This window comes from Globicephala melas, chromosome 7 (genome assembly GCF_963455315.2).
Source record: "Globicephala melas chromosome 7, mGloMel1.2, whole genome shotgun sequence".
NCBI classification, from domain to species: Eukaryota; Metazoa; Chordata; class Mammalia; order Artiodactyla; family Delphinidae; genus Globicephala; species Globicephala melas.
Window position 1 is genome coordinate 2,846,874 of NC_083320.1, and position 26,058 is coordinate 2,872,931.

The 26,058-nt window shown below is 50.5% G+C and overlaps 1 protein-coding gene across 14 annotated transcripts in view; it reads right to left on the reverse strand.

Moving 5' to 3' along the window:
* Nucleotides 1-25,987, reverse strand: part of SCLY (selenocysteine lyase) — a 29,107-nt gene extending 3,120 nt beyond the window's left edge. For 2 of the 14 annotated variants that reach the window (XM_060301626.1, XM_060301637.1), the window contains exons 1-11: nucleotides 25,826-25,987; nucleotides 22,939-23,054; nucleotides 16,955-17,055; nucleotides 13,938-14,177; nucleotides 12,360-12,540; nucleotides 9,045-9,172; nucleotides 8,700-8,864; nucleotides 7,578-7,684; nucleotides 3,718-3,754; nucleotides 931-1,014; nucleotides 369-468 (exon numbers count right to left, since the gene is read on the reverse strand). In XM_060301626.1, coding sequence (XP_060157609.1) covers nucleotides 369-468; nucleotides 931-1,014; nucleotides 3,718-3,754; nucleotides 7,578-7,684; nucleotides 8,700-8,864; nucleotides 9,045-9,172; nucleotides 12,360-12,540; nucleotides 13,938-14,177; nucleotides 16,955-17,055; nucleotides 22,939-23,054; nucleotides 25,826-25,914 — 1,348 coding nt within the window. In that variant the 5' untranslated portion in view covers nucleotides 25,915-25,987. The other 12 variants (XM_070045881.1, XM_060301629.1, XM_060301628.1 and 9 more) reach the window with 12 other exon arrangements.
* Nucleotides 25,988-26,058: the final 71 nt, after the last annotated feature.

The window sequence follows — 26,058 nt, forward strand, 5'->3', positions numbered from 1 at the left end:
GCACTTCAGCCTGACTCTGGGCCAGTTTTCACTTGGTTGCCTCTACTTCCCTGACCCTCATAAAATGTTTTGTAAAAATTGCAGACAAAGATGGACCAACTAGCCTAAAATTCAGTTCACTTTATCTCCATCCCTCACATCTTTGGGGCGGGGCTAGGACCCTGTGAGAGCTGAGCGCCGCTGTGCTGTGTCCAGAGAGAGCCTTAGCACCTGGAGCAGGTCAGCAGCTGTGCCCAGAGCCCCACCACCACAGGACAGTGCCTGGTGGGGTGACCCTGCCCTCGGCCAGTGCCCACGCCTCCCCACGGCTCAAGCTGTGCCCAGCCCAGCCCAGCCCCCAGCCAGGGAGAGCTGGGGGCAGTCGTCACCTTGCAGCCGGGGTCCCTGGATGGAGAAGTTACAGGTGTTGGGGAGTCTCTCAGTGCCTGGAAACTGGCTGTTCAGATGGACCCTCTCACCAAACTCGGCCTGGAAAATGAACAGAATATGTGCAGTAACATCTTCGAAGCCCCCTCCCCCCAACTGCTTGAACTTCAGACTTTCTGGAAAACAAAACCTCACTCTTGGGAATTCCCTGGCAGTCCGGTGGTTAGGGCTCTGCACTCTCACTGCTGAGGGCCTGGGTCCAATCCCTGGTTGGGGAACTAAGATCTCAGAAGCCACACGGTGTGGCAGGAGAAAAAAAAACCTCACCCTCAACACACAGAATGATTATCTTTCTACTGATAATAGTCAGGGAGACTGACTATGGAGAGCAAAGTTAACTGGGAGAAGAAACTTCTGAATACATTTGGATCGTCTTCACACAACCCTGAGATATTCCGTCTCTGGCATTTCTGTCACGTGTCTGTGAGAACGTCGCCTGGTCTGGAGCCCGCCTTGGGGGGTCTCGGCCCGCTGTCCCCAGAGCCCCAGGCCACGGGCGCTCACCACCAGCCTCTCCTCCAGGTAGTCGCGCACAGCCTGCATGTGGGCTTCATAGGATTCGCACTTCTCTGCCACCAGCTCAGCAGCCTAGGGACACAGGAGGGCCCCTCAGTTACGGTGAAACAAGGGGAGCAAGACAGCTTTAAGCAGCAGAGGTGATTCTCCCCGAAGGCAGACCGGTGACACGGCCTCAAACTGCTCACTCTCTGGAACCTCACGGATACACAGTACGCGCCGACCGCGTGACCGGGGCCGGGATAAGTGCCGAGTACCCTTCACTTGTTAACAGGAATTCACTTTTTCGGGCTTCCGGATACCCCAGGCGCTGCAGGGTCCCTAGCCGGTGACCAAAGGCAATCCCAGTCCTGAAGGCACGTCCATCCCAGGGACAGACACACCAGGGAAGAGGTGACCACGGCAGACCGGCGGGTGGGCGCCGTGACGGGAACTCGGGGCAGCGGGGAAGGGCATTCCAGGTAAAGGCCCTGCAGGGGGAAAGGCGAGCGCTCCTGAAACAGAGTGAGCGAGGGGGACAGCGCCCCAGAGGCCCCAGGACAGGCGGGATCTGAGCCTAAACACAAGGCAGACGCACGTGGATTTTGAGGAAGGGGTGGGCTGCTCTGATTTGTGTGTTAGAACTGGATGCTACGTGGAGAGTGGATGAGGCGTCCACACACAAGACGGGGATGATCCGGCCTGGAGTTGGTACAAGAGGCAGGTCCTGGACCTCTCGTGGAGACTGAACAGACAGGCCCGGCTGCTGCGTCAGGTGCGGGGGACGGGACAGGGCAGATCAAGGGCACCTCCTAGATTTCTCAGCTGAGAGCCTGGGTGGCAGGAGGCACCACGGGGAGAGACGCCAACGATGCAGGAGAGAGAGCAGGACACATCGTGGGCTCAGAGGACACGTTGAGGAAGCAGGTGGGACGTGGGCCTCCCAGCAGGTCAGGACCTGCCCTGAGACGTCAAGTCCAAGACCGGAGCACAGGCTGGCATCAGAGCCACGGGACAGGGTGAGCACAGCGAGAGAGAGAGGAGGCACCCAGGATGCTGACGGGTGAAGAGGCAGAGAAGGAACCTCTAGGGGGAGAAGCGGTCCCACAGCTGCAGGAGGTCACAGGGCGAAATGGGGACCTCCTCGACCAGCTTCTGGGGAGCAGAGCAGGTGTCAGGAGAAGGGTAGGGGGTGAGAGTGCGTGCGGGCTGCTCTGTGGGGCGGAGGACCCGGGAAGAAGCTGGAGCAGTGAGGACCATGGGAGGCCGGTTTTAAAGGCTGGGGGAGGAACACCCTGGCAGAGGACTGTGAGGGTGCAGGGCAGGGGGTGGCCGCAGGGGGGCGCCTTTCTTCAGCCGGCACACGGAGAAGGGGTGGAAGGCAGCATAGAGACCTTGACTCGCCCCAGGGGGGCCAGGACACACCTCCCAGGGGAGAGGGGGGGCGTGTCCCGAGCCAGACCACACGGAGGAGGGCCAGGCTGAGCAAGGGGAGGGGGCGACAATGGTGTGCCACCCCTCCAGTGACAGCAGGGTCAGAGGGCCCGGGCACAGGTGCAAGCCAGGAGCGAGGAAAGGGTCACGGCTGCAGAAGGGAGCGGAGGGGCCTGCTGCTGCGCCGCCATCTAATCCTCATCAGGAAGATCTTGAAGAAGCTGCCCCTCTGTCACCGTCTTGGGGGGGGCGGTAACTGGACCCAGGGGAGGAGCAAACCTGTGGTGATGACGTCATTGCTTTTAATATTAGAACAGACTTGAGAAAAGATGCTTCCCTTTTAAACGCTAAGCGCATGAAACCCACTCCACATTTCTCAAACAGCACATCTCCAGGTTGATAAACACCATTCAAGGTTCCTCTTATGTTGGTCTGTGTCTTGGGATCATGAACGTGATCTCTCCTAAAGCCAGGAGACCTATTAAAGCTGCTGGGAAACTGATGTGAGATCGCAGAAAATATGCGCTCTGGCCTCCGCCCTGGACCGGGCACGGAGCTCCGGAGACCCTGGGGATTTCCTAAGCAGGAGGAGCAGCCTTTATTCTAATATTCTGGCTTGGGCTCTGCTTCCTGCTGCCAAGCTCCTAAATCCCTTGGAACTTCCTGGGTGACAGTGTCTTTTGCCCTAATGAGGCGACCCCGGGTGGGCTCCTGGATAGGGGCTGGTCACCGAGTCCTGATTAGAAGCCTGGAATTTTTGTAGAGATGGGAAAGGGGCTGGAAACGGAGTTGATGACTGATCAGAGCCTCCATAGAAACCTCAACAGTGTGGGTTCAGAGAGCTTCCAGGTTGCTGATCACAGAGGTGCTAGGAGGCTGGTGCCTGGAGAGGGCATGGAAGCCCCTTCCCACATCCCCTGCCCTACACTTCTCTTCCTTCTGGAGGTTCACCTGTACCCTTTATCATATCCTTTCATAATAAACCAGTACTCTAGTTTCTCTGCGTTCTGTGAGCTGTTCTAGAAAATACACTTGAACTCAAGGAGGGGCCATGGGAACCTCTGATTCACAGCTGGTTGGTCAGAAGTGCGGGTGGCAGTTGGCATCTGAAGTTGTGGGTGCCCACAACTGAGCCCTTAGTCTGTGGGCTCTGACAGTAACTCTGGGTAGACAGTGTCAGAATTGAATTGTAGGAAACTCAGCTGGTGCCACAGAATTGCTGGGTGGGGACCCCCAACCCCGCACATCTGGTGTCAGAAGTGTGGTGAGTGTGGCAGTGGTGTGAGAGTGAGGCGGAAACACAGGAGGAAGACATCGATGGACAACACACGGCTTCAGCTGTCCGAGGTCACCAAGGCTTACCTTCCCAAGGCCGGCAATCATCGGGGTGTTCTCTGTCCTGTAAGAGACAAAGGATTCAATCCTATTTCCATGCAAAGCGATTAACAGACATCCCTGGAAGGAATCCTGTCTATCTGAAAGTCAAGTGTTCAAATAAAGTCACACCAACATCTTTCCTAAACAAGGGCAGCTGCCAGTCCCCAAACCCTCGTCATCGCCCAGGGACAGTAGACGTGGCCCACTGTGGGCAACATACAGTGGGCATCCACGTGACAATTCTACCTGGACCCGCCTCCTACCCAGGAGAAAGCCCTCCTCCAACTGCAGGCCCCAGAGCCCCCCTCTTTGGTCTCCCTGCCAAACCAGGTGAGGGTCTGAGGAACTCACTCCCCACTCCGTTCCCTTCAGCTGACATTTCAGCTGAAGCCTCTCAACTGTAATATAGGATGAATCTTTTGTTACTACAGACTTGGGGCGTAGTGTGTGTGTTCAGGGGGGCTGTGCAGGAGGGGACAGGAACACCCCCAAAGACCAGTGGTTCCCATACACTGATGTAACAAACTGAAAAACTACTCTTCGGGTTTCCCTGGTGGCGCAGTGGTTGAGAGTCTGCCTGCCGATGCAGGGGACACGGGTTTGTGCCCCGGTCCGGGAGGATCCCACATGCCGCTGAGCAGCTGGGCCCATGAGCCATGGCCGCTGAGCCTGCGCGTCCGGAGCCTGTGCTCTGCAACGGGAGAGGCCGCAACAGTGAGAGGCCCGTGTACCGCCAAAAAAAAAAAAAAAAAAAAAAGAATGTGTATTTTGCTGTTGTTGGGTGGAGTGTTCCAAACAGGTTGATTAGATCCTGTTGGTTGATGGGTGTTATTGCGTTCTTCAACACCTTAGCCAATTTTTGTCTAGTTGTTCTATCCATTGTTGAGGGAAGGGTGTTGAAGTCTCCATCTATAATTGTGGATCTGTCTATTTTTCCTTTCAGTTTAGTTTGGTTTTTTTATTCCTCACATACTTTTCAGCTCTACTGTTCAGTGCATCTACATTAGGATTGCTATGTCTTCTTGGTGGACTGATTCTTTTATCATTATATAATTCCCCCTGCCTCCCCCATCCCCGGTAATTTTCTATTTTCTTTGCTCTGGAGTCTCCTTTATCTCATGTTATATAGCCATTCCTGCTTTCCTTAGATTAATGTTAGTGTGATACACTTTTTTCCAACCTTTACTTTTAACTTGCCTCTTGCTATATTTGAAGCAAGTTTCTTATAAACTGCATATAGTTGGATCAGTTTTTTAAATTTTTATTCTGCCAATCTCTGCCTTTTAATTGGTATATTTATACCATTTACATTTAATGTAATTGTTGATGTTCGGGCTTAAGTCTTCCATTTTATTTTTTCTCTGTTTTCTTTTTCCTACCTTTCTGTGGGTTACTTAAACAGTTTTCAGAAGTTCAAGTGAAGAACAGGAACCTTACCTCCTTTTACATCCCTTTACCCTCCCCCATTCATAATATAATTATCTTAAACATTTCTTCCACATACATTTTGAAACACATCAGACAGTGCTATGATTTTTGCTTAGGCCATCAAACATAATTTAGAAAACTGAAGAGAAGGAAAGTCTATTTTATTTACTGTTTTTTTTGTTGTTGTTGTTGTTGTTGTTTTTGTGGTACGCAGGCCTCTCACTGTTGTGGCCTCTCCCGTTGTGGAGTACAGGCTCCGGACGCGCAGGCTCAATGGCCATGGCTCACGGGCCCAGCCGCTCCGCGGCATACGGGATCTTCCCGGACCAGGGCACGAACCCGCGTACCCTGCATCGGCAGGCGGACTCTCAACCACTGCGCCACCAGGGAAGCCCCCTATTTACCCATATTTTTGTTTACCATGCTCCTTCTCTCTGATGTTCCAAGGTTCCTTCTTTTACTGTTTCCTTTCTGTGTAAAGAACTTCTTTAGTCATTTTTAGCATAGGTTTTCTGGTGACAAATTCTGTTAGTTTTTTCTTTCATCTGAGAATGTCTTGATTTCCTCTTCGTTCCTGAAGGATATTTCTGCTGTGTTTTTAATTTGGTTTGACAGTTCTTTTCTTTGAGCACTTGAAAATTTTTGCATACTTTCTCTGGCCTCCATGGCTTCAGAAGAGTAATCTGTCATTCAAATTATTTTTTTCCTATAGATAAGGTGTTATTTATTCTTTCCTCTGGCTGCTTTCAAGATTTTTCTTTGTCTTTCTTTTATGGAAGTTTACTATTTATGTCTTAGGGTAGATTTCTTTTGGTTTATCCTGTTTGGGTTTTGTTCAGCTTCTTGAATCTGTGGGTTTATGTCTCTTGCCAAATTTGGGACATTTTCAGCCATTATTTCTTCAAGTTCTTTTTCATCCCACCCTCTTTCTCCTGTCCCTCCAGGACCTCAACGAAATGAATGTTAGATCTTTTGCTATAGTCCCACAGGTCCCCAGAGGCTCTGTTCAATCTTCTTCCAGTCTACTTCCTGTCTGTCTTTTATATTGGTTACTTCTATTGTTCTTTCAGTTCACTCTTTCCTCTGTTGCCCCATTCTGCTGGTGAGCCTGTCCACTGAGCTTTTCACTTTGGCTGCTGTAGTTTTTAGTTCTAAAATTTCTGTTTGGTTCTTCTCTACATCTTCTTCTTCTTTGCTGACATTTTCTATTTCTTCTGTTTCGAGGGTGTTCATAATTGCTCATTAAAGCATTTTTATTGTGTTTGCCTTAAAATCTCTTATCAGATAATTCTAACATCTTTGTCATCTCAGTGTTGGCATCTCTTGATCGTCTTTTTTCTTTGATTTAAGACCTTTCTGGTTCTCAGTATGATGAGCGATTTTCAGTTGAAACCTGGACAGCCCTATGTCATTATGAATCTGGATGCTTCTTAACCCTTCCGTATTAGCTGTCTTTTTTTGACCTTCCTCTGGCAGGAGGAGTGTGCCAACTGACTACTGCCAAGCGGGGGCAGACGTCCAGGTTCCCTCCTCGGCCCGTGTCAACATCCAAGAGGAGAACGCACCTTGTTAGTGATGGGTATGGGTGGAAGCCCAGGGTGCCCACGTGGTCTCCACTGACACCTTGGTGGGGTGCATGACTGTGGTGGGGCAAAAGTCCTGGCTCTTCACTAGGCCCTGTCTGACACAGGTGGGGTGTGGGGCTCTTGTCACAGCCTGTGTGGGTGAAGTCTGGGCTCCCTACTCTCCTTTGTGGCACAGGTGGGGGTAGCAGCAGTTTACCATGGTGACGGGCTGGAGAAGAGCAGGTATTGTCTAAAAGTTCTCTGTATTGCTAGGCTCTCCTTTCCCTGGTCCACTGGCTGGAGAGAGAGGGCTTTCTTGGGCATTTTTCATCAGCCCTTATTGGTGTTTTTGAGTTGTGGGCTTCTTCTGCTCCAATTCTGGAATAAAGGAAGCAAGAGAAACCCTAGGGGACTCACCACATGTTGTCTGTTTCTTCCTCTTGTTATCAAGTTTCTGACAACACGTGTGGTGCTGGTGCCACCTCATTCCCTGGTTAAAACACCCCTGCAGGTCACAGGGACACAGGCGCTTTCAGAGAGGAAACCAGGTGCTCACCCCACAGTCAAGAGAAGGGCAGCACATCTCAGCCGGGGGGCTGGGCCAAAATAACAAAAGGAACTGGATGCTTTGAAGCAGCTGAAAGAGACTTCCTTCATCTGCTTTGAATCATCCCCAACGAGACTGCAGATCTGTGAGTCCCAAGTATAGAACCGGCCAGTGGAGCCACGTCTGACTCAGTGGAGATGACAGCGCTGTGCTATCACCGTGCTTCCAAGAGACGGGAGAGCCACTGCCCTACATACAGACAACACAGCCAGCGGCCCAGACACCTCGTTAAACTTCTACCTTACCCTGGCCTGAAATTCCGTTCTTGTCCACCTCCAAACAGCATAGGGTACAGAGGGGTGAGTTCACCGAGCCCTCGGACATAAAGTGCTCCAATCCTGGGGCCATAGAACTGAAAGAAAAGTCAGTCATTTATTCAACAAGAACCTTCTGGGGACCTTTTCCATATATGTATTGAGAGGCCCACAGAGATACTCTATGACGTCCAGGTCCGCCTCCTCCGGTCCCGCAGGTGGCCACCCATCCCCACTGCAGACACGCGGGGGTCACAGAAGCCTTTGGGTGGGGGCAGGTGCTGGACTCTGGCCCCCAGCTCGGGGGCAGCAGAGCACCTGCACGGCGCGTGGGAGACTCTGTGAAGGAGAGGGGCTGGAGAGAGAGATGGCCAAGGGCTGTCCTGCAGATGACTCCATGCTCTCAAATCCACATTAGCTAGAAATCTCAAGGGCCCCCATGTCAGGCCAGCACCTCACTCCCTTGGGAACCAGCTGAGGGGAAATTACTAAAAATAATCCAGCTTCTAGTCAGCTGCTGGAAAGATGAGCAAAAGCTTCAGAAGGGTCTTCACTGTTAACTATTTCCCCAGCACACCCTAGAGATGAGGGCTGTGAAAACCACAACCTCACACTCAGAGCCACAGTTTAAGTCAAGTTAGAGAAGCCATCATTCTTGAACCCTGCATCTTCCGTCCCTGGGTGTGGGGGTGAGTGGGGTGAGGAGGGGTCTGCACACACTCTCCGGGCTGCAGAGCTCACTCACTCCCAGGCTAAACCCACCTGTGACCTCCACTCCCCCCATCCTTTCCCCGACCCTGCCTCTCCCCCTCCCATTCCCCCCTCCCCCGAAGGCCTTGCCTGGCCTCCCCTCCTGCCCCCTATGAGCTGCCCTGCCCAGCATTCCCGGTGGGCACTCAGCCCTCAGCATCCTAGCTCTGCCGGGCTCTCCTCTGAGCTGCCGAGGGCGGGGCCGCGGTCTGCCCATCACCATGACCCAGGGCCTCGCTCGGCATGTGCGCCGGGTGCACCGGTGACGGAGGATGAGCGGGGCCGCGGGCTCTGCTTGCAGGTGAGCCTCCCGGGCATCGAGGCGTCTCCCCGGCAGGAGGGCAGGAAGGCGGATGGACGCACCTTGTGGCCCACGACGGTCAGGAAGTCCACGCCCAGGTCCCGCACGTCCACGCGCCGCTTCCCCAAGGCCTGGGCGGCGTCCGTGTGCACGAGCACCCCCGGCAGCCCGCCCGCCGCCCGCTGCTGGTTCAGGGCTCGGACTCGCCGGCTGATCTCAGGCACCGGCTGGAGAGGGAGAAACGCACGGCTGAGTGTGTTGATTTGACGAAGACGGAATGAGAGAAATGAGGAGTTGTTAATGAGGATGCACCAAAAGGTTCCCGGATTGAAGAGCCGGGGAAAGAAGAGGCGGGGCTGGGAAGCCGGGGTCCGCGCTCCATCTTCCTAAGAGGGGCCGCGACTCACCATGATGACGCCTGTCTCGTTATTGGCCAGCATGATGGTCACGAGGCACGTGGCCGGGCGGACGGCCGCCAGGATGTCCTCAGCCTCCACCTGCCCATTCACCTTGGACACGGGGACAAAGGTGACCTCTGAGGAATAAGACACAAGCATGAGGTCAAACCCACAAAGTATCCTTTCTGGAACGTTTACTTAGACACAGTGAAAACAGCAGTTTATCATAAAGGTTCAGAAAACTATGAAGAAGGAATATGAGCCCCTTTATCGCCCCGCCCACAGACAACTGGCTTGAAGGCTTCGTCAATGAACTTCAGTTGGGGGGCTGTCTGGGGACACCCTGTTCCGCCTCTAAGGGACCCGCAAGCAGCTGAGACACCCTCAGTCCATGGGAGCATCTTGAGGTGCTAAGTACTTAACCTTCCCTCACTCGGCACTGACCCAGCCTTTGTTAAGCACCTACCGTGTGCCAGGCACCTAGAATCCTACTACTGCAGATGGAAAACAACGAGCCGTGACCAAATCGAGGTTTTGGGTTCAAAATGGTGAAGACAAACACACCCACTTTCCCCGCAAGGTCCCACGGAAACGAGAGAACGGATATATTTCTCAATAAGGGCGACCACCTGTGGACAAGGAATTTTGAGCAATGCCCAGAATACAGAAAGATGATGTCATTAGACTAACAGCATCAGGGAGAACCCACCCAGGACACTGATAGGCGAGAACTGACTCCACAGAAAGTAGGAAAGGATCCAGAGGCCACCCACGTTCAGGGTGCACTTGTGGAGAGCAGGGTGGGGGCCGACTGCCGAGGCAGGCAGGGGACCAGGTTCCGACGGACGAGGACCCCGCCTCGTACCCAGCAAGTGGGTGGCAGCAGCGCTGGCCTCGACAGCAGGCGGGCTCCGGGGTGGGCGGGCGGTGCGGGGCAGCAAGAGAAGGGCGGAGCTGGTACATCCACTACGGGACTCAAACGGGAGCAAAGGAAAGGCAGCTCCGGCCAGGACTTCTGTCTTTTTATTAAGTCTATGAGCACCTGCTCAACATCATCAGCCCTCAGGGAGACGCAGATCAAAACCCCCATGAGCTCTCACTTCACACCCGCTAGGACGGCTGTTTCGGAAAACACAGACACTAACACACGTTGGCGAGGACACATGGAGAAACTGGAGCCCCAGGCACTGCTGGTGGGAATGGAAAAGGGTGCAGCTACTGCGGGATACAGAGGTTAGGGTTAAACACCAAGATACTGCGAAAGGTGAAACAGAGTTACCACATGACACAGCAACTCCACTCCTGGGTATATACTCAAGAGAAACAAAAACATTCGTCCACACAAAGACTTCTACACAAATGCTCACAATGGCATTATTCATAGCATCAAATGTCCATCAAATGTTCATCAACTGACGAATGGATAAAATGTGAATATTATTCACCCATGAAAAGGAATGGAATACTGACACAGGCTACAACGCGGATGAACCCTGAAAACATGATGCTAAGTGAAAGAAGCCAATTACAAAAGACCACATATCATGTGACTCCATTCATATGAAAGTCCAGAATGGGGGAATCTCCAGAGACAGAATGTATTAGTGGTTGCCCAGGGTTGAGGGAAACAGAGTTACAGTTAACAGATGAGAGGTTCTTTTGAGGGTCAGGACATGCTCTATAATCGACTGTGGGGATGGTTGCACAACTCCGTGAATTCACTAAAAACTACTGAATCGTACACTTCAAACAGGTGAAGAGTATCATACGTGAGTTCCATCTACATAAAGCTGACATATATAGTAAAAAACAACAACAGCAACAATTGGACAGCGTGGAGGTGGAGGGGTGTGAGACAGTTGAGGTCAAGTCCCCGTTTTATACCAGGGAGTCAACAAATAGATGCTTGAGTTAATAAACTAAGAAATGGAGATTATGTGTGTAAGTTATTAAGTATTAACGTGGAAGTAATTAAAGTGATAAATGCCACAACCACGAGAAAACCTGAAGGCAGACTTGAGGGGCGGCTGCCTCTGAGGAGCCGGACTGGGGGCGGCGGGGAAGAGCCTCCACTTTACAGCAATGCTTGAAGCCCTTCTGTGATCTTTAGGTGCGCGTCTATTCTTTGTAAAAACTTGTACAATTTTAAACAAGAGGCAAAATGTAACAGCAACCAATAACAATGTATTAAGTTGCCCTTCCCTGTACCTGAGACACAGAAAAAAAGGCACCAGGGATTAAAAGGAAGGACAGTTTAAACAAGAAAGTTGGACCTGACTGTTTTTTAGTTAGAGTGGTGCATAAAGAGAAAACCTTTCCAGTGGTCAAAGGGGAAACGTGGTAGTAACAAGGCTCACAGTCAAACCGAGCAGTTCTGGCACGCTCCTTTATCTTTTTTTTTTTTTTGCGGTACGCGGGCCTGTCACTGTTGTGGCCTCTCCCGTTGCGGAGCACAGGCTCTGGACGCGCAGGCTCAGCGGCCATGGCTCACGGGCCCAGCCGCTCCGCGGCATGTGGGATCTTCCCGGACCGGGTCACGAACCCGCGTCCCCTGCATCGGCAGGCGGACTCTCAACCACTGCGCCACCAGGGAAGCCATCCTTTACCTTTAAGATAAGAACACTCTCGCCTGCCTCCCCTTCAGGTTTCCAGGCAGATAAGGTAAGAAGGCAAATGCTTCGTAGAAAACCAGTCTTATTCCAAGGAGAGGTCAACCCTGGCTGTCTTGGGAAAAATGTCTCTTACGTTTCCAAAAGCTAGTATCTATACCCTGTGTCTTGAGATGTCACATCACAGGACATGTGAAAGGACCAGAAGTAGCCAGGGCCACTGCCACTGCTGGGCAGAGGCTCCACCTGCCCCTCAGACTGCCTGGCCAGGTGCACCTCCCGGTGGGGCCCCAGCACCCCCCCCACCTCTGCTCCCCCCACCCCGGGAGGCCCTCACCTCCTCTCTGCTGAGATAACAGGCTCCCAGCAGGGGTGCACTTATTCTTGTTTTTACCACCAGAACTTGATGTCTACTGGATCCACTTTCTTTCTACCAGAGGGAGTGCAAGCCAAGATTCAATCATTAAAATCAAACAACGAGAAGCACGGGTTAGCATCTATAGGCATGCTGTTAGATATGCACATATGCATCCTGTACAAGAGTCTGACATCTCATGCGGTGATAAACGACCAGTTCCACGCACTGGTGATTGATTTCTCCCTCAGGGAAAATCTGGAAGGACAGGCCTCGTAACCTTCGCCCCTGGGCACAGCCAGGCAGCCCAAGCACCAGAGGGCCCCCGGGTCGCCACACCTCAGCCAGCTGCCCACTCACCGGCCACTTGTTCTTCCACCAGGTGCTCCAGGGGCAGGCGGATGGAGTCGTGTTCCACAGTGCAGGTGATGATGTGAGGCAGGGCCCCCTCCACTGGGCTGGGACGCTCGGCCGTGTCCCCCACTGCGGCATGGATTTTGTGGAAATGTTTCACCACAGAATGGATTACTAAATTATTTGACTGCAGAGACAGAGCAGAAAAATCATTTACGAAAACTATGCTAAGGGGAGACTCAGAGTAACAATCTCTCTCATTTGTAGTTTCCTTTGTAGCTAACATTTAAAAAGAAAACAACCAAACAGAAAAACGGTCTCAAAGAAAACCAGCTCCTGAGCTGCACCTTCTGAAAGGCCGAACTACAAAGATTTGGGGGTTTTCAACTTGCAAAAATATCAGAATTCGTTTCCGGTGGATTACGCACGCTTTTTGTTAAGCAACATTACGCATTTTAAAAATTTTCTAAATCTGTCAAGAAAGAATATTTTGCCCAGGCACCCATCGCTGGTGGGAACGTGGGCTGGCACGACCTCTGTTAAGGGCCATCTGGCATATCTATCAAACAGGCCCTCTGACCCAGGAAGTCTAGTTCTTGGACTTGATCCTACAGCTACACTTGCACAGAAGCAAAATGATGGATGTAAACGGTTACCGGTTAAGTGTACAATGACGTAACAGCAAAACCTTAGGAAACCCTTCAACGTCTATCCATAAGGGGACTTGTTCAGTGGACACCGAGCAGATGTAGAAGCATAGGGGGAACGCCCTAAGGGCTGATGCCAGAGATCTCAAAGCACCTGTTAAATGAAAACAGGTAGCGGACATTATATGCAGTATCACACCACTTGTATAAAAAGGGCGAGAAACATACACATTTGCTTATACATCCCCCAAACCCTTGAAGAGGTAGAAAGGGGAGGAGAAAAGAATATATAAATCTACACACTTAATCTGTTTTTAAGGCAAAGGCTATCTCTGCAGGACTCGACAGAAACTACTACTGGTCTCCTGTAGGGAGAGGAAGTGGATAACTGAGGGGATAGGTGGGAGATTTTTGTTTTTAAGGACCTTTTCTCTTACTGCTAAATACAACATACACACAGGAAAGTGTATAAAACAGAAATGTAAGTTTCATGAGAAAGTATGACAGTGAAGGCCTGAGTAACCGTGACCTGGGTCAAGACGAAAACAGGACCCACACCAGGGAACACCTCGCACCCGCCCTCAATCACTGCCCCACCCCCATGCCAGCTACCTCCACGCTGATTCGCACGGTAATCATTTCCTTGCTTTTCTTTATGCTTTTCCTCCCTAGGTAAGGATCCCTAAGTGATTTTGCTAATTTTGCCTCTTTTTGACCTTCAAATGAATGGAATTGGACTGAATTAATTTTTTTCTCAACTGAAGATCCAACCTATTCGTGTGTCTAAAGGCGCCACCCAGCGGGAAGGCGGTGGCTGCTGCTTGTTGGGTGCTGAGGAACCCACACACGGTCAGCCGGTGCTCAGAGGACTTGAAAGGCACTGAGAGTCCAACAGGTGGCCCTGATGGAGGACCAGGCGGCCGACGGCAGGGCTCACCCAGGTCTGAGACGCAGCAAACCAGATGAAGGGGAGGAGACGGCCAGGATGGAAGGCTGGATGTGTCCCTCTGAAGGTGGATGGCCCTTTAAAGTCCCAGGTCACCCCCTCGCAGAAAACACAGCGACTCCTGGTCCGGAAAGGAGGGCCTTCGGGGGCCGCACACCTCAGGTCAAAGCTGAGCCAATCCACCGTGAACGCGACGAAGGTGCCTGGGCCCCTCCCATGGGCCGCCTCCACCTGCAGGTACCAAAGGGCACAGGACTCCATGCTGAGCACCCAGGTGGCACTGGGAGCACAGCAGCCTCCGTCGCAACTAAAAACGTACCACGTGCCCCCAGGCCACCAGGCCCCTCAGCACCTGGCCCCAGGCAAGACCAGGACGGCCCACAGGGCAGCAGGGGCGGCCCCTTGCGGGGCACCAGGAGTCTGGTCCTGGGGGGTGGTCGGTGCCCAGGGGCCTGGCAGCAGCTCCCCTCCCCTCTGGCCAGCTTGGCTCGGCCCGGGCCCGGCTCAGCATAGCCTCTGGCTGACGCCCGCCGCTCCACACTCACGATCCCTCCGCGCTGCTGCTGCAGGGGACTGTGTGGTACCCTTCCACCCGGGACTGCATCAGAGGTGTGAATATCGGTCCATGCTATCTGCAGGGACATCTGCGTTGCCGCCAGTCTCTCCTGCCTGCCCCTGCTGCCCACGTGCCCCCTTCTTCTATGGTACGTACCTGAGAGGAGCTGCTGGCTGACGGGGTGGCGTGGCCTCGACTTCACGAGGTGATGCCCACCCACCTTCCAGAATGGTTTCCAGCCTGCACTCCTGCCAGCACCGTGCGTGCTCGCTGCTGTGCATCCTTTGTCAACACTTCTTGTCGTTGGACTTCTTAATTGTTACCATCCTGATGGGTGGGCAGAGGCAACCCATGTTGTTGTTTACCCTTGTATTCTGATCACTTCATGAGGCTGAGTACCTTCTCCCACGTAGAAACCACATGGGTTTCTCTGTGAAGTGCATATTCACTTTTCTCGCCCATTTTTCTACCATCTTCACCCACTGTCAGGCTGGTCTTCTGATTTCCTTCAGGGTTTTCTGATGAACTACAAATTGTTTAGTGGTGGTGGTGGTGGTAGAATTTATCGACCTTTTCTTTTATGATTAAAGTTTTCTGTATTTTATCTAAGAAATCCTTCTCTTCAACATCACAAAGGCCAGGCCTTGTCACGTGACAAGGACCCATCCAGGTATGGCCCTGTTTCGGGCCTCGTGTCTCTCCTGCCCTAAGACCGTCTGCCTTAATTAGCAGAACAATTCACGGTGTTCTTAATCTTGAAGAAGATTTGGCTATTCTTGGCATTGTGTATTTCCACATAAATTAGTTTGCGAGATTCCATCAGAAAAGAGTCAGCATTTTGACTGAAGTTGCTTTGAATCTACAGATCAGTCTGGAAAGAGCTGACGTATTTATCACGCTGCGTCTTCCCATCTGTGAACATGGTATATACACTGCATTTCTTTAGAACTTCTTTGAAGGCTCTCGGTAATGTTTCTATTCCTTTCCCAACGTGTGTGTGCGGGTGTCTTACAAAAGCTTTTTTACTAGATTTATTTCCTAAGTATTTGATATTTTTGGTGCTCTGGTAAATACCTGTTTGTTGCTGGTACATAAAAATACAATTGCTTTTTTTATCTAATAACTTAGCTGCATTTACTTACTAACTCTAATAATCTAGCAGCAGATTCTCTTGGTTTTTTACGTGGACAGTCACATCACCTGTGGATGACCTTCTTCTCCAGTAAGAAAATGAGATGGTGAGAATTACTAACTGAGTAGAGACCTCGACATCATCACATTGTCACTGAGTATCTTCTATCCATTTAAAAATAAGTATCTTTGAAATCGGGTCAAACCTCAAACTCTTTTTTTTTTTTTTAATTGAAGTAGAGTTGATTTACAATGTTGTGTTAGTTTCAGGTGCACAGCAAAGTGATTCCATTATATATATGTTCTTTTTCAGATTCTCTTCCATTACAGATTATTACCAGATACTGAACATAGTTCCCTGTGCTATACAGTAGGTCCTTGTTGGTTGTCTATTTTATATAAAGTAGTGTGTATCTGTTAATCCCAAATTCCTAATTTATCTCTCCCCCGTTTCCCCTTTGATAACCCTTAGTTTGTTTGCTGTGTCTGTGAGTCTATTTGTTTTGTAAATAAGTTCATTTATATCATTTTTTTAAGGTTCCACATATAAGTAATATCACATTATATTTGTCTTTCTGTCTGACTTACTTCACTCAGTATGACAATCTCTAGGTCCATCCATGTTGCTGCAAATGGCATTGTTTCATTCTTTGTTTATGGCTGAGTAATACTCCATTGTGTATATATATATGTACCACATCTTGATCCATTCATCTGTCCATGGACATTCAGGTTGTTCCCATGTCTTGGTTATTGCAAATAGTGCTGCTATCAACATTGGGGTGCACGTATCTTTTCGAATTAGAGTTTTTGTCTTTTCCAGATGTATGCCCAGGAGTGGGATTGCTGGGTCATACGGCAGTTCTATTTTTAGTTTTTTAAGGAACCTCCATACTGTTCTCCATAGTGGCTGCACCAATTTACATTCCTACCAACAATGTAGAAGGGTCCTCTCTTCTCCACACCCTCTCTGCATTTATTATTTGTAGATGTTTTGATGATGGCCATTCTGACCGGAAACCTCACACTCTTAACAAGGTAAGCAACTTAGTGGGATTCAAAGGAATGATTACAGGCCAGAATGAAGGGGAAACTCTCTTTATTGAAACAGCAATGCAAAGCAAATTAATTTATACGTCATGTAACAAATATCCTATCAGCCCCCTGGAATTCACTTATAGGATAAATGTTGGCTAATTATATCAAGGACAAAGCATTACTCTTTCTTTAAAAAACAATAATACCAAGAGGCAGCCACCTTCTACATTTTAAAAAAAATAACTTACAGCTAAAAGAACACGAGACTGTTGAGACTGTTTACCTCTGTGCCCCCGGAAGTGAAGATCATATCTTGAGGCCTCCCACCCATCATCTTGGCAAGGTTTTCCCGAGCTGCGTTGATAATCTCCTTGGCCTTCCTACCTTGAGGGACCAAAGTGGAAATTCATTAACTTTGCTTCACCAAGTCCAATCAACACATGTTTAAAAGAACAACCAGACATGAAGGAGTGAGAGATCTGAGTGGGCAGTTCTAAGACAAAACGTGCTCCACTAACGTGAGCTACAACCAGAAATCACTCGGCGAAGGGGCAGCTGTAAGATGTCAGCAAATCAGTGAAAACTACTGAGATTTCAGTAAGTTAGTAAGAGCCAGAAACAAATATGGGAGGATGCCTGGGAACCCTAAAATTCCCTGAGACATGGTTTTCTTCTTACCGGATGCTATGGGAGAGGGGAAGCTGTGGCCATCTGCCTTGCTTCCCATCCGTCAAGACAGGAGAATGAAAGGATGGAATAATTTGCTTAAGATCACGCTGCAAAACAACAAAAATAAGCAAAAATAGAACTTGTGACTCCTCGACACAAAGCCCAATGCCATATGTCATACTGCCAGTCCCCTAGGTAATGAGAAAGGTCACCGCCTCAGGGACACGTTTGCTTTCAAACAGCTGCTAGGAGCCCAGCTACTCCCAGTTTCACTGGAGAGCAGGAAAACAGGAACCAAACTTCATGCGGCAGAGAAAGAAAGGCTCTGGGGTGGGAATTCTGAAAATTTTGATAGCCATTTTGAGTCTGTAGACCAGTAGACTCCAAACTTTTTTGACTATTCAGTCCTATTTACAAAAAAACTTTTCTGAGCAGGTACCACTAAAATAAACAAATAAATAATAAAACATACGTAAAAACAGAAATGTAAAAAGATGTGGTAAAAATAAATATACAAAGTAATCCACACGCTCCTTAAGACTATTGCGTAGGTTCTAATTACAAGCAATGAAGGTCTGGGGTGTCTAGGAACCCAGTCCTTTCAACCAGTGATACTTGAAAAGACTGCAGTAAATGTCAGTCAGTTTGGGCGGGACCCCGGCCTGGTCCACTGTTGGCTCCTCCTGAGTGCCGCTCAAAGCCCGTCCACCAGCTCACGGCCCACTCTTCTTCCAGGATTCTGCTGAGGAGCCCCCTCTGAGGGGATGCTGGGCTGATCCCACAGCAGCAGGTCCCCTGCCCATGCCCCACTGCCCTTCCCAGGACAATCGGGTGGCCCATGTGGCGTGTAGCCCCCAGAGCCTGTTTCGATGTGCCTGTAGACCTTCATATAAGCATTTCACAGAGTTTTCTTTTTCCTTTTCAAAAATGGGTTTCATAATTTACAAACTGGTTTGCAAAAACTTCCCTTTCCACTTATCGATACGTCTTGGAGACCCTTCTACACAAGGATTCGGGGGGCTACCTCACCACCCTGATGTACCTATTGGAACGGCTAAAATGAAGAGACTGGCCAGTCCAAGTGGTCAGGAGGATGTGGAGAAAACGAAACTCTCATTCACATCAGTGGAAACAGAAATTGGTACAAGCACTTTGGAGATAGCACAGCAGTTCCTTAGGACGTCAAACTTACACCTCCCATCTGACCCTGCCGTTCTGCTCCTAGGTGTTTAGGGTAAACAGTGTTTACCCAAGAAAAAAGGTGATGTCCACAACTTGTACATCAACATACGCCCAAAATGCCAACCCAGACCTTGTTCTGGACGCCACTCACCCTACCTGGATGTCCAACAGGCATCTGAAACTACACACATTCAAAGCTGGATGTCCGGGGGCTTCCCTGGTGGTGCAGTGGTTAAGAATTTGCCTGCCAAGGCATGGGACACGGGTTCAAGCCCTGGTCCGGGAAGATCCCACACGCTGCTGAGCAACTAAGCCCGTGCGCCACAACTACTGAGCCTGCGCTCTAGAGCCCGCGAGCCACAACTACTGAAGCGTGCACGCCTAGAGCCCGTGCTCTGCAACAAGAGAAACCACCGCAATGAGAAGCCCGCGCACTGCAACGAAGAGCAGCCCCCGCTCGCCTCAACTAGAGAAAGCCCGCGCGCCGCAACTAGAGAAAGTCCGTGTGCAGCAATGAAGACCCAACGCAGCCAAAAATAAATAAATAATAAATTTAAAAGCAAAAACAAACAAACAAAGCTGAATGCCTGCCTCCCTCCCCTCAAACTGGCTCCTTTCTCAAAGGCTCCCAGCCTTTCCTTTCTCAGTAAGTAAACAGCATCTCAGTCCTTCCAGGGGACCAGGGTGAAAGCCCCTGTCTTTCTCCTACCCCATCACCCAACCCATTATCAAATCCTGTAGGATGTGCCGTCAAAAATATCCAGAATCCAACCCCACACCCCCGCCCCAGCCACCAGCTGAGTCAAGGCCACTGCTGGGATATTCCCCTGGCATGACCCCAACTCCACGGACCCCACTGTGGTCCATTCTCCACAAAGTGGCCAAAGTAATGCCTTGAAAACCCAACAATTCTTTGTGCTCTGTGCTTTCCCCTCACCGGGAACAATGCTCGGCACACAGTAGGTACTCAACCACTATTGGTTAAATCACCTGTGTTCAAAGTGTGGTCTGGGGAACTCTGGGGGTCCACAAAGTCAAAACTATCTTCATAATAATACTGAGACATCATTTGCCTTTTTTACACCCATTTTCTCACAGGTATATAAGGAAGCCCTCCAGAGGCTACGTGATGTGAATATTGCAATGGACTGGAGACAGAGCCAGGTATGGGACCCAAACGTCTTCTATTTATCCAGACCTTGAAGATTTTCAAACATGTACCACAGTGCCATTCTTCTCACTAAATTTGTTCTGCTTTGGAAAAGATAGTTTCTTTTTCATAAAAAAAAGTTAACATGTAATGGATTTATTATTGTTATCTTTAATGAATAGCTACGTATCTATTTAAAGTGTTTTAGTGTTAAGCTCTGATATGGCAAATATCTACAGACAAAGCATGCATAAGCAGAGGCTCTTTGGGGTCCCACGAGTGACCTCAGTTATGTCACCCCTCTGCTCAGGCCCTCCAGACGCACTCCACCCCAGGCCCACGAGAGCCAGCCCTCACCTCACAGTGGCCTCCACAGCCCAGCGTGGCACTGCCCCCAAACCCCTGGGACCCCCGAACCCCCTGCTGTCACCCACAGCCCTCTGCCTGCAGTGCCTCCCCAGGTGTCCCCTCCTCATGTCTGCAAACGTATGCCATCCGAGAGTAGGGTCTTCTCCGTGAAGCGGGGCCCCTCCCCCAGACTGTGTGCCCTTTACCGGCTTCACTGCTCCCCACAGGGCTCTGTCCACCTCACACACCTGCATCTGTAACTGCCCTGCCTGCTGCCCCTCACAAGAGCAGGACCTTTGTCTGTTGGCTGCCCCACCCACCAGGCACAGAGTAAGCGCCCTCCAGGCAAGCTGAGTGGAGACTCACGGGGGAGGACTGAAGCCCTTGAAGGTGAGCCCCACACACCTGGGGAAAAGGCCCTAGGGAATCCCTGACAGCAGCAGGAGGGGTGATGGTGGGAAAACCCCAGAACCCAGGGCTAGGAGAGCTGGGTTCCATCTGGGGACCAGCCCGAGATGCTGCAGGCCGCTGGCCCACTCTGAGAGCGGACGCCCTCATCTGTGAACCTGAGCCCCGATCCCCACCCACCATGCAGGTTCTCACTAATAAGAAAAGTGGGTGCGTGCGAGAGCACCGTCAACCTAACTCACTGTACACACAGTGACACCCTCCCTGCATTTCCACAGCCAGAGGCACCCACCAGCGCTGGGGGGTGAGCCGGGGAACGTCATAGCACGGCGTGTGTACTGCCGTGTCAGCTAAGAAAGAGTTCTGAAGAGACAACAGCTTGGCTTTAGTAAAGTTTTCTTCTCATTACACTAGGCATGCTGATTGTAGAAGAATTAAATACCATGATACAAACAGAAAATACTCAAAACCTCCTGCCATCCCGCTACTCCAAGATAACTGCGGTGGGAGCACCTGGTGCGCGTCCCATCTGCGTCGGGGCTGCCCTTGCTGCCACTCTGCCTCCCTACCACGGAGGCATTTTCAGCTGGAACACATCTTAATTAAGGCCACATTTAAATGAAGAAAGCCTTAGATGAGTTAAGAATTTAGAGCCCATTTCCCAACTTCCACTGCAACCGAAATGCCAACGCGTGGCCACGGGGCCAACCTCTGGCAACGGGCTACAGGCCAGAGTGGTACTTGCAGCTCCCGGAAGTGTCTCTGAAGGACCCAGGCAGCCCTTTCTCCTCCTCTTTCTCGCCGTCCCACAGGCCGGACTGCTTACATGATGGCTTGAACTGCAGGAGCCATCTTGACCCCAAGGGGCAGGTGCACGTTCAAGATGGAGGAAGCTCTAAGATAGAAGGAGCTGCATCTCTGGTAGTGGCTGAGCAGCCACGTGGGCCCTGGACCGTGAGAGAAATAAATTTCAAGCTGTTTAATCTCCAGGTATTTGGGAGTTTCTCACAGCAAAACTATACACCTGCCATCCTTGCTCTACGTAATTTTTTCTTGGGTGGTCGGCAGGGGAATCAATCACACGGCACATAACGTGCATTTTCCACTTGGGCCAAATGCTGCAACTCTCCTCCTAGGTCGTCAGTACAGTCCACACCATCGCTTTAAGGGCGACCAGAACTCATGCCAGGGCCTCCGCCCACTTACGTGATCCATCCGTGACTGATGGACACTGAGGCTATAAGCGAGGTAGTAAAAAACATCTCGGGTTTCTGAACTCTGCCCACACCGCCTTAATATTGGCCTTAAAACAGATTACCCTCCAAGGGATTATTATCATTATTAAATCATAATATTGTGAAAATAATTAAACCATTCTACCATACAGGTGGTTTTTTCTTTCTTTCCTTTTTTTTTTCTTTTCCATTTCTACCTGAGTGTCAACAGAGAATTACTGCAATGCATTTTTAGTTATGGTTCTTAATTTGTGGAAACAAAGGCTGCCAAGGCAACATGCAATCCACAGACAGACAGGCGTCATCAGGTCTAGAAGGGTTATTTCTCCCTGAGGGTTATTCCTAAATTTCTTCATGATAAATGCTTTTTATTAGCACTTGACTGTTCTTTGGATTCTCCAGTTTTCTGCGTCAGAAACTTCAGTTTCACTAGAGGAAAGATTAGCTACAAGGCAACGTCCAGAAGATTAGCCAGAATACATGTATAAGATAAACCAACAACAAAGTTAATGAATGACTAGTATCTGATTTTGCAAAAGCTTTTAGTTATCAAGCTGTGAAGCTCTGAATAAGCAAACCGACATGAAAACCCACAAAAGTCTATAAATTTGTACACAGGTGTTGCTAAATCCTAGGGCGTGGCAGTAGTCTGAAAGTTATTTTAGTTCATCAGTGATCCACAGTTAAGATAGTTTATCTTCATTATCCCCGATAAAGCATTAAATAAGAAGACACAGCTTCAGCTCACTGTCTGAAAGACACAACGTGACTCTGCCATGTAACTCCTGATTTGAAGCAAATTCTTTTCCAAGACCTCCAATTTAATGCTCTACATTAAAACAAGAATAAACGAGAAACATATAAGAATATTTATAATTGAAGAATTTGAAAGTAATTTTTATTTTTAAAAAAAGACCAGGATTCTATGTGATACTGATGTTGTAAAAGATCTATTTTGCAAATTTTGTAACAGTTGACTGAGACAGATACGTGACAGGGTTTTAATAGGTACTGTCACTACAGACAATTCTTAATAAGACAGCTTTTTCATCTGGGAAAGGAAGACAGGAGAGTATGTTAAAGATGAAAGATTATGGTATCAACAAGGCTCAAATTTGGACTTCTCAGGAAAAGACTACCCAAAATTACAGCTAAAGATTTGCAGTTAACAGAAAATCTATTCAAAACCGAGTCATCCCATGTGGGATTCTCTAATTTCTCTAAGAGCACCTCTGCCCCCCACGTCTCTGATCTGCGTGTGTCTTCTAGAATTACCTGCCGCGTAAGGGCTGCTGGGATTTCCCCAGGCTTCCTGCATGGCTTCAGTCATGGCCTGGATGACTTCCGGCTCCAGGGGGGTGGTTGCATTATAGTCCATATACACTTTCCTGCTGGAGAGAAAATAAAGACGTGCCTATTAGGGAAAAGAAGGTGAGATCTGGAAGCGCAGCTGCACCCTGTCTATCGTAGCAACAGGAGCAAATGATTCAAGGTCGGGGCGCTTCTCTGCATTTACATGTGCCGGATTCTACAAGCTCAGAAATTTCCACATCTTCATTACTTATGGAAAATGTATACATGTTTTCCAACCATCTATCAATAGTATTTGCTAGTTTCCTTTATCACTGTTAGGAAATTGTCCCTTTGGACTTTCAAAACTTTTTTCCACCACTTGGTAGGAGGGGTGGTCCGCTGGGCCTGGGCTACCTACCTGACTCCAACCTTCCTCCTGAGGGAAGCAGGGGAACCTTGCAGTCCCAGGGAGCCGCACATTCCTCAGGGCTTTTTCCCTGGTTTTTCAACTTCACTTCACCAGTAGTCTTCCTTTATTTCCCTGCAGTGCCTGCGATGGCGTGAGGCTCGGGTGATCTAGGCGCCCACTGCTCCCCCCTCTCTCCCCTCTGCCTCCCCTGAGATGCAGTCTCCTCTGCGGGGTGGGGGGCATGTGCAGGCTTCTCCTCCCTTTGCACTTTCCGTTTTCTTTGCCTAGAATGACCACACTGACACCCCCACCTTACTTTTTAGGTCTTTGCTCCAACTTGACCTTCTTGTGAGGCAAACTGGGCTCTAAATAAAATTGCAGCCACCCATGCCCTCCTCCCCAGGGCTGTGCCCCCTGGCACCCCGTTTCTCCAAGGCACCCCATCATCTAACACACTAGACTTGCTCCTTGTTTATTCTCTATCTCAACAGAAAGTAACAGAACAGCAGCTCCACAAGCTCCCGTTTTCCTCCCAGCTCTGTCGCCAACACTGAGCACAACGGCCGGCGCAGAGTAGGGGCTTGATTTATAAGGTGACAAATGTCACAGAAAGCGCACAGCCCCTGAAAGATCCCTAAGTGAAACTTATCCGCCTATCTTTTTACCAGTACCAAAAACTTTCAGGAATATGTAATAGTAGGCAATCCTCCCAGATACCATTAATTATTTCACCTGACTTTAAAATCAGCAATAGCATTTAAACCAATCCACATGAAAATTCAAACACAGTTACCAATGGTGGCTGTTAAAACACAGGTTCTTTAACCCACGGAGTGTTTTTTTTTTTGGCCGCGCCTTGCAGCATGTGGGATCTTAGTTCCCCGACCAGGGATCAAACCCATGGCCCCTGCAATGGAAGTGAGGACTCTTAACCACTGGACCACCAGGGAAGTCCCCCCCATGGAGTGTTTTAATGCAGCATCTTGTCTCTAAGATGCCCAAGCACAAGGCTTTGGGGCTTGGGAAGTCTGAGCAGCCATCCTTGGCCACCCGGGTATTAGGAATCCCTGGGTCCTGTTGAGTCTTAAATCTGCATGTGCCCCTAACTCTGCTCTCACTTCCAATGGTAAGTATTCCAAAATGACTCAAACCACTAGTGACCACAGCTCTTCAATCTCCTGCTTGGCTGAGTTAATTCAAAGCTTGAATTTCAGAACACTTCAGAGATTTCTCTGCCCCATTATTTGTTACTTCTTTAAAGTGCTATCAATATTGCACGGGAAAGCTAAACTTTATTAGGTTCATAACCAAAAAGAAAAAGGCATCACGAATCTCTTCTCCACTCGGTACATTTTCCCAGCTCCCTTTTCTCAGTTCCAAGCAAATGAGACCTAATGAAAGACATGGCAGATTTAGGCCTGGACCCACATTTTAAAGACACACACCCGTTCCTCATACTCAGGTAGAGAGGATTACCCCTCCTACCCAGAAAGTATTTAACAAATTCCTGGGTTGAGGGTGAAGACTCACAAACAAACAAAGATGCATCTCCCCCGCCCAAGGGAAGGTCCCAGCAGGCTGGAACAGCTCTGTGGTCTGGAGTGCCCCCCCCCCCCGTCTTCACCCCCACTCTGCCAGGTGCTCAGGCCAGCAGCCTCGGGGCATCCTTCTTAACCCTACCTCTCCCCTACTCGGAGGACGCATCAGCAACTGCCCGGTTTATTCTCAGTACAAACCCTTCTCCCGCCACCCCTGCCACCACTGCGGTCCACACCGCCTCTCCCTCCTCGATTGTGACAAAAGATTCCCAACTGGCTTCCCTGCTTCCTGCAACCCCTACTCCCTACAAAGCAGCCAGAAGGATTCCTTTAAAATGTAAAGTAGTAATCTGTAATATAATTAAATGACGTCACTCCCCTCTCAAACCTCCAGGACACCCCAAGTCCTTCCTGGACTCTGCGGCTCTGCTCGTGGACAGCTGCCCCAAGCCCCTCCGCTCCGCAGTCCTCGCTGCCCTGGACCCCAAGGGCTCGTTCCTGCCCTCGGGGCCTTTGCTGCGGTTTCCTCTTCCCTGCGCGCTCGCTCCCAGAACTTGTGCGGCTCACACCTGGATGTCACTCAGGTTTTAGCCCAAGCGTCACCTCCCCGGAGCCCTTCGCAGGCCACGCCTCGCATCCGCTCGTCCTCCCAGCGCTCATCCCTGCTTTAGGCCTCCCGCGCGGACAGCCGGGCGGCGCTGCATCCCCGCGCGGACCCTCATGCCCGCGAGAGACCGGCCTGCTGGCGGCCCCTCTCCTGGAAGGACCCCTCCCCTGGAAAGTGACCACCAGCTGGCCGCCCCCTCCCTCGGGGAGTGACCACCGGCCGGCCGCCACCCTCAGACCTCGCCACGCGGCGCCTGGAGGGCTTCCTGGAGGAGGGCGCCGACGGCTTCCCCTGCCTTCCGCTCAAGGAGCGCACCTCTCCGGCGGGCTCTTCTCTGCTCGGCTGCCAGGCTGACTCGCCGCTCGCCCCTGCGCGTCCCTGCTCCGCGGCCCGGCCGCCTCCATCCCAAGCCCTCCCAGCCCGGCCGCCCCGGGCGCAGCCCCAACCGGCAGAGCATGTCACTGTCAGGAGCGCCACCGGGAGGAGGCGGGGGCCGCGAGGGCCGGGGCGAGTCCGGATTGGCTGAGGTGCACACTCCCAGCCAATCC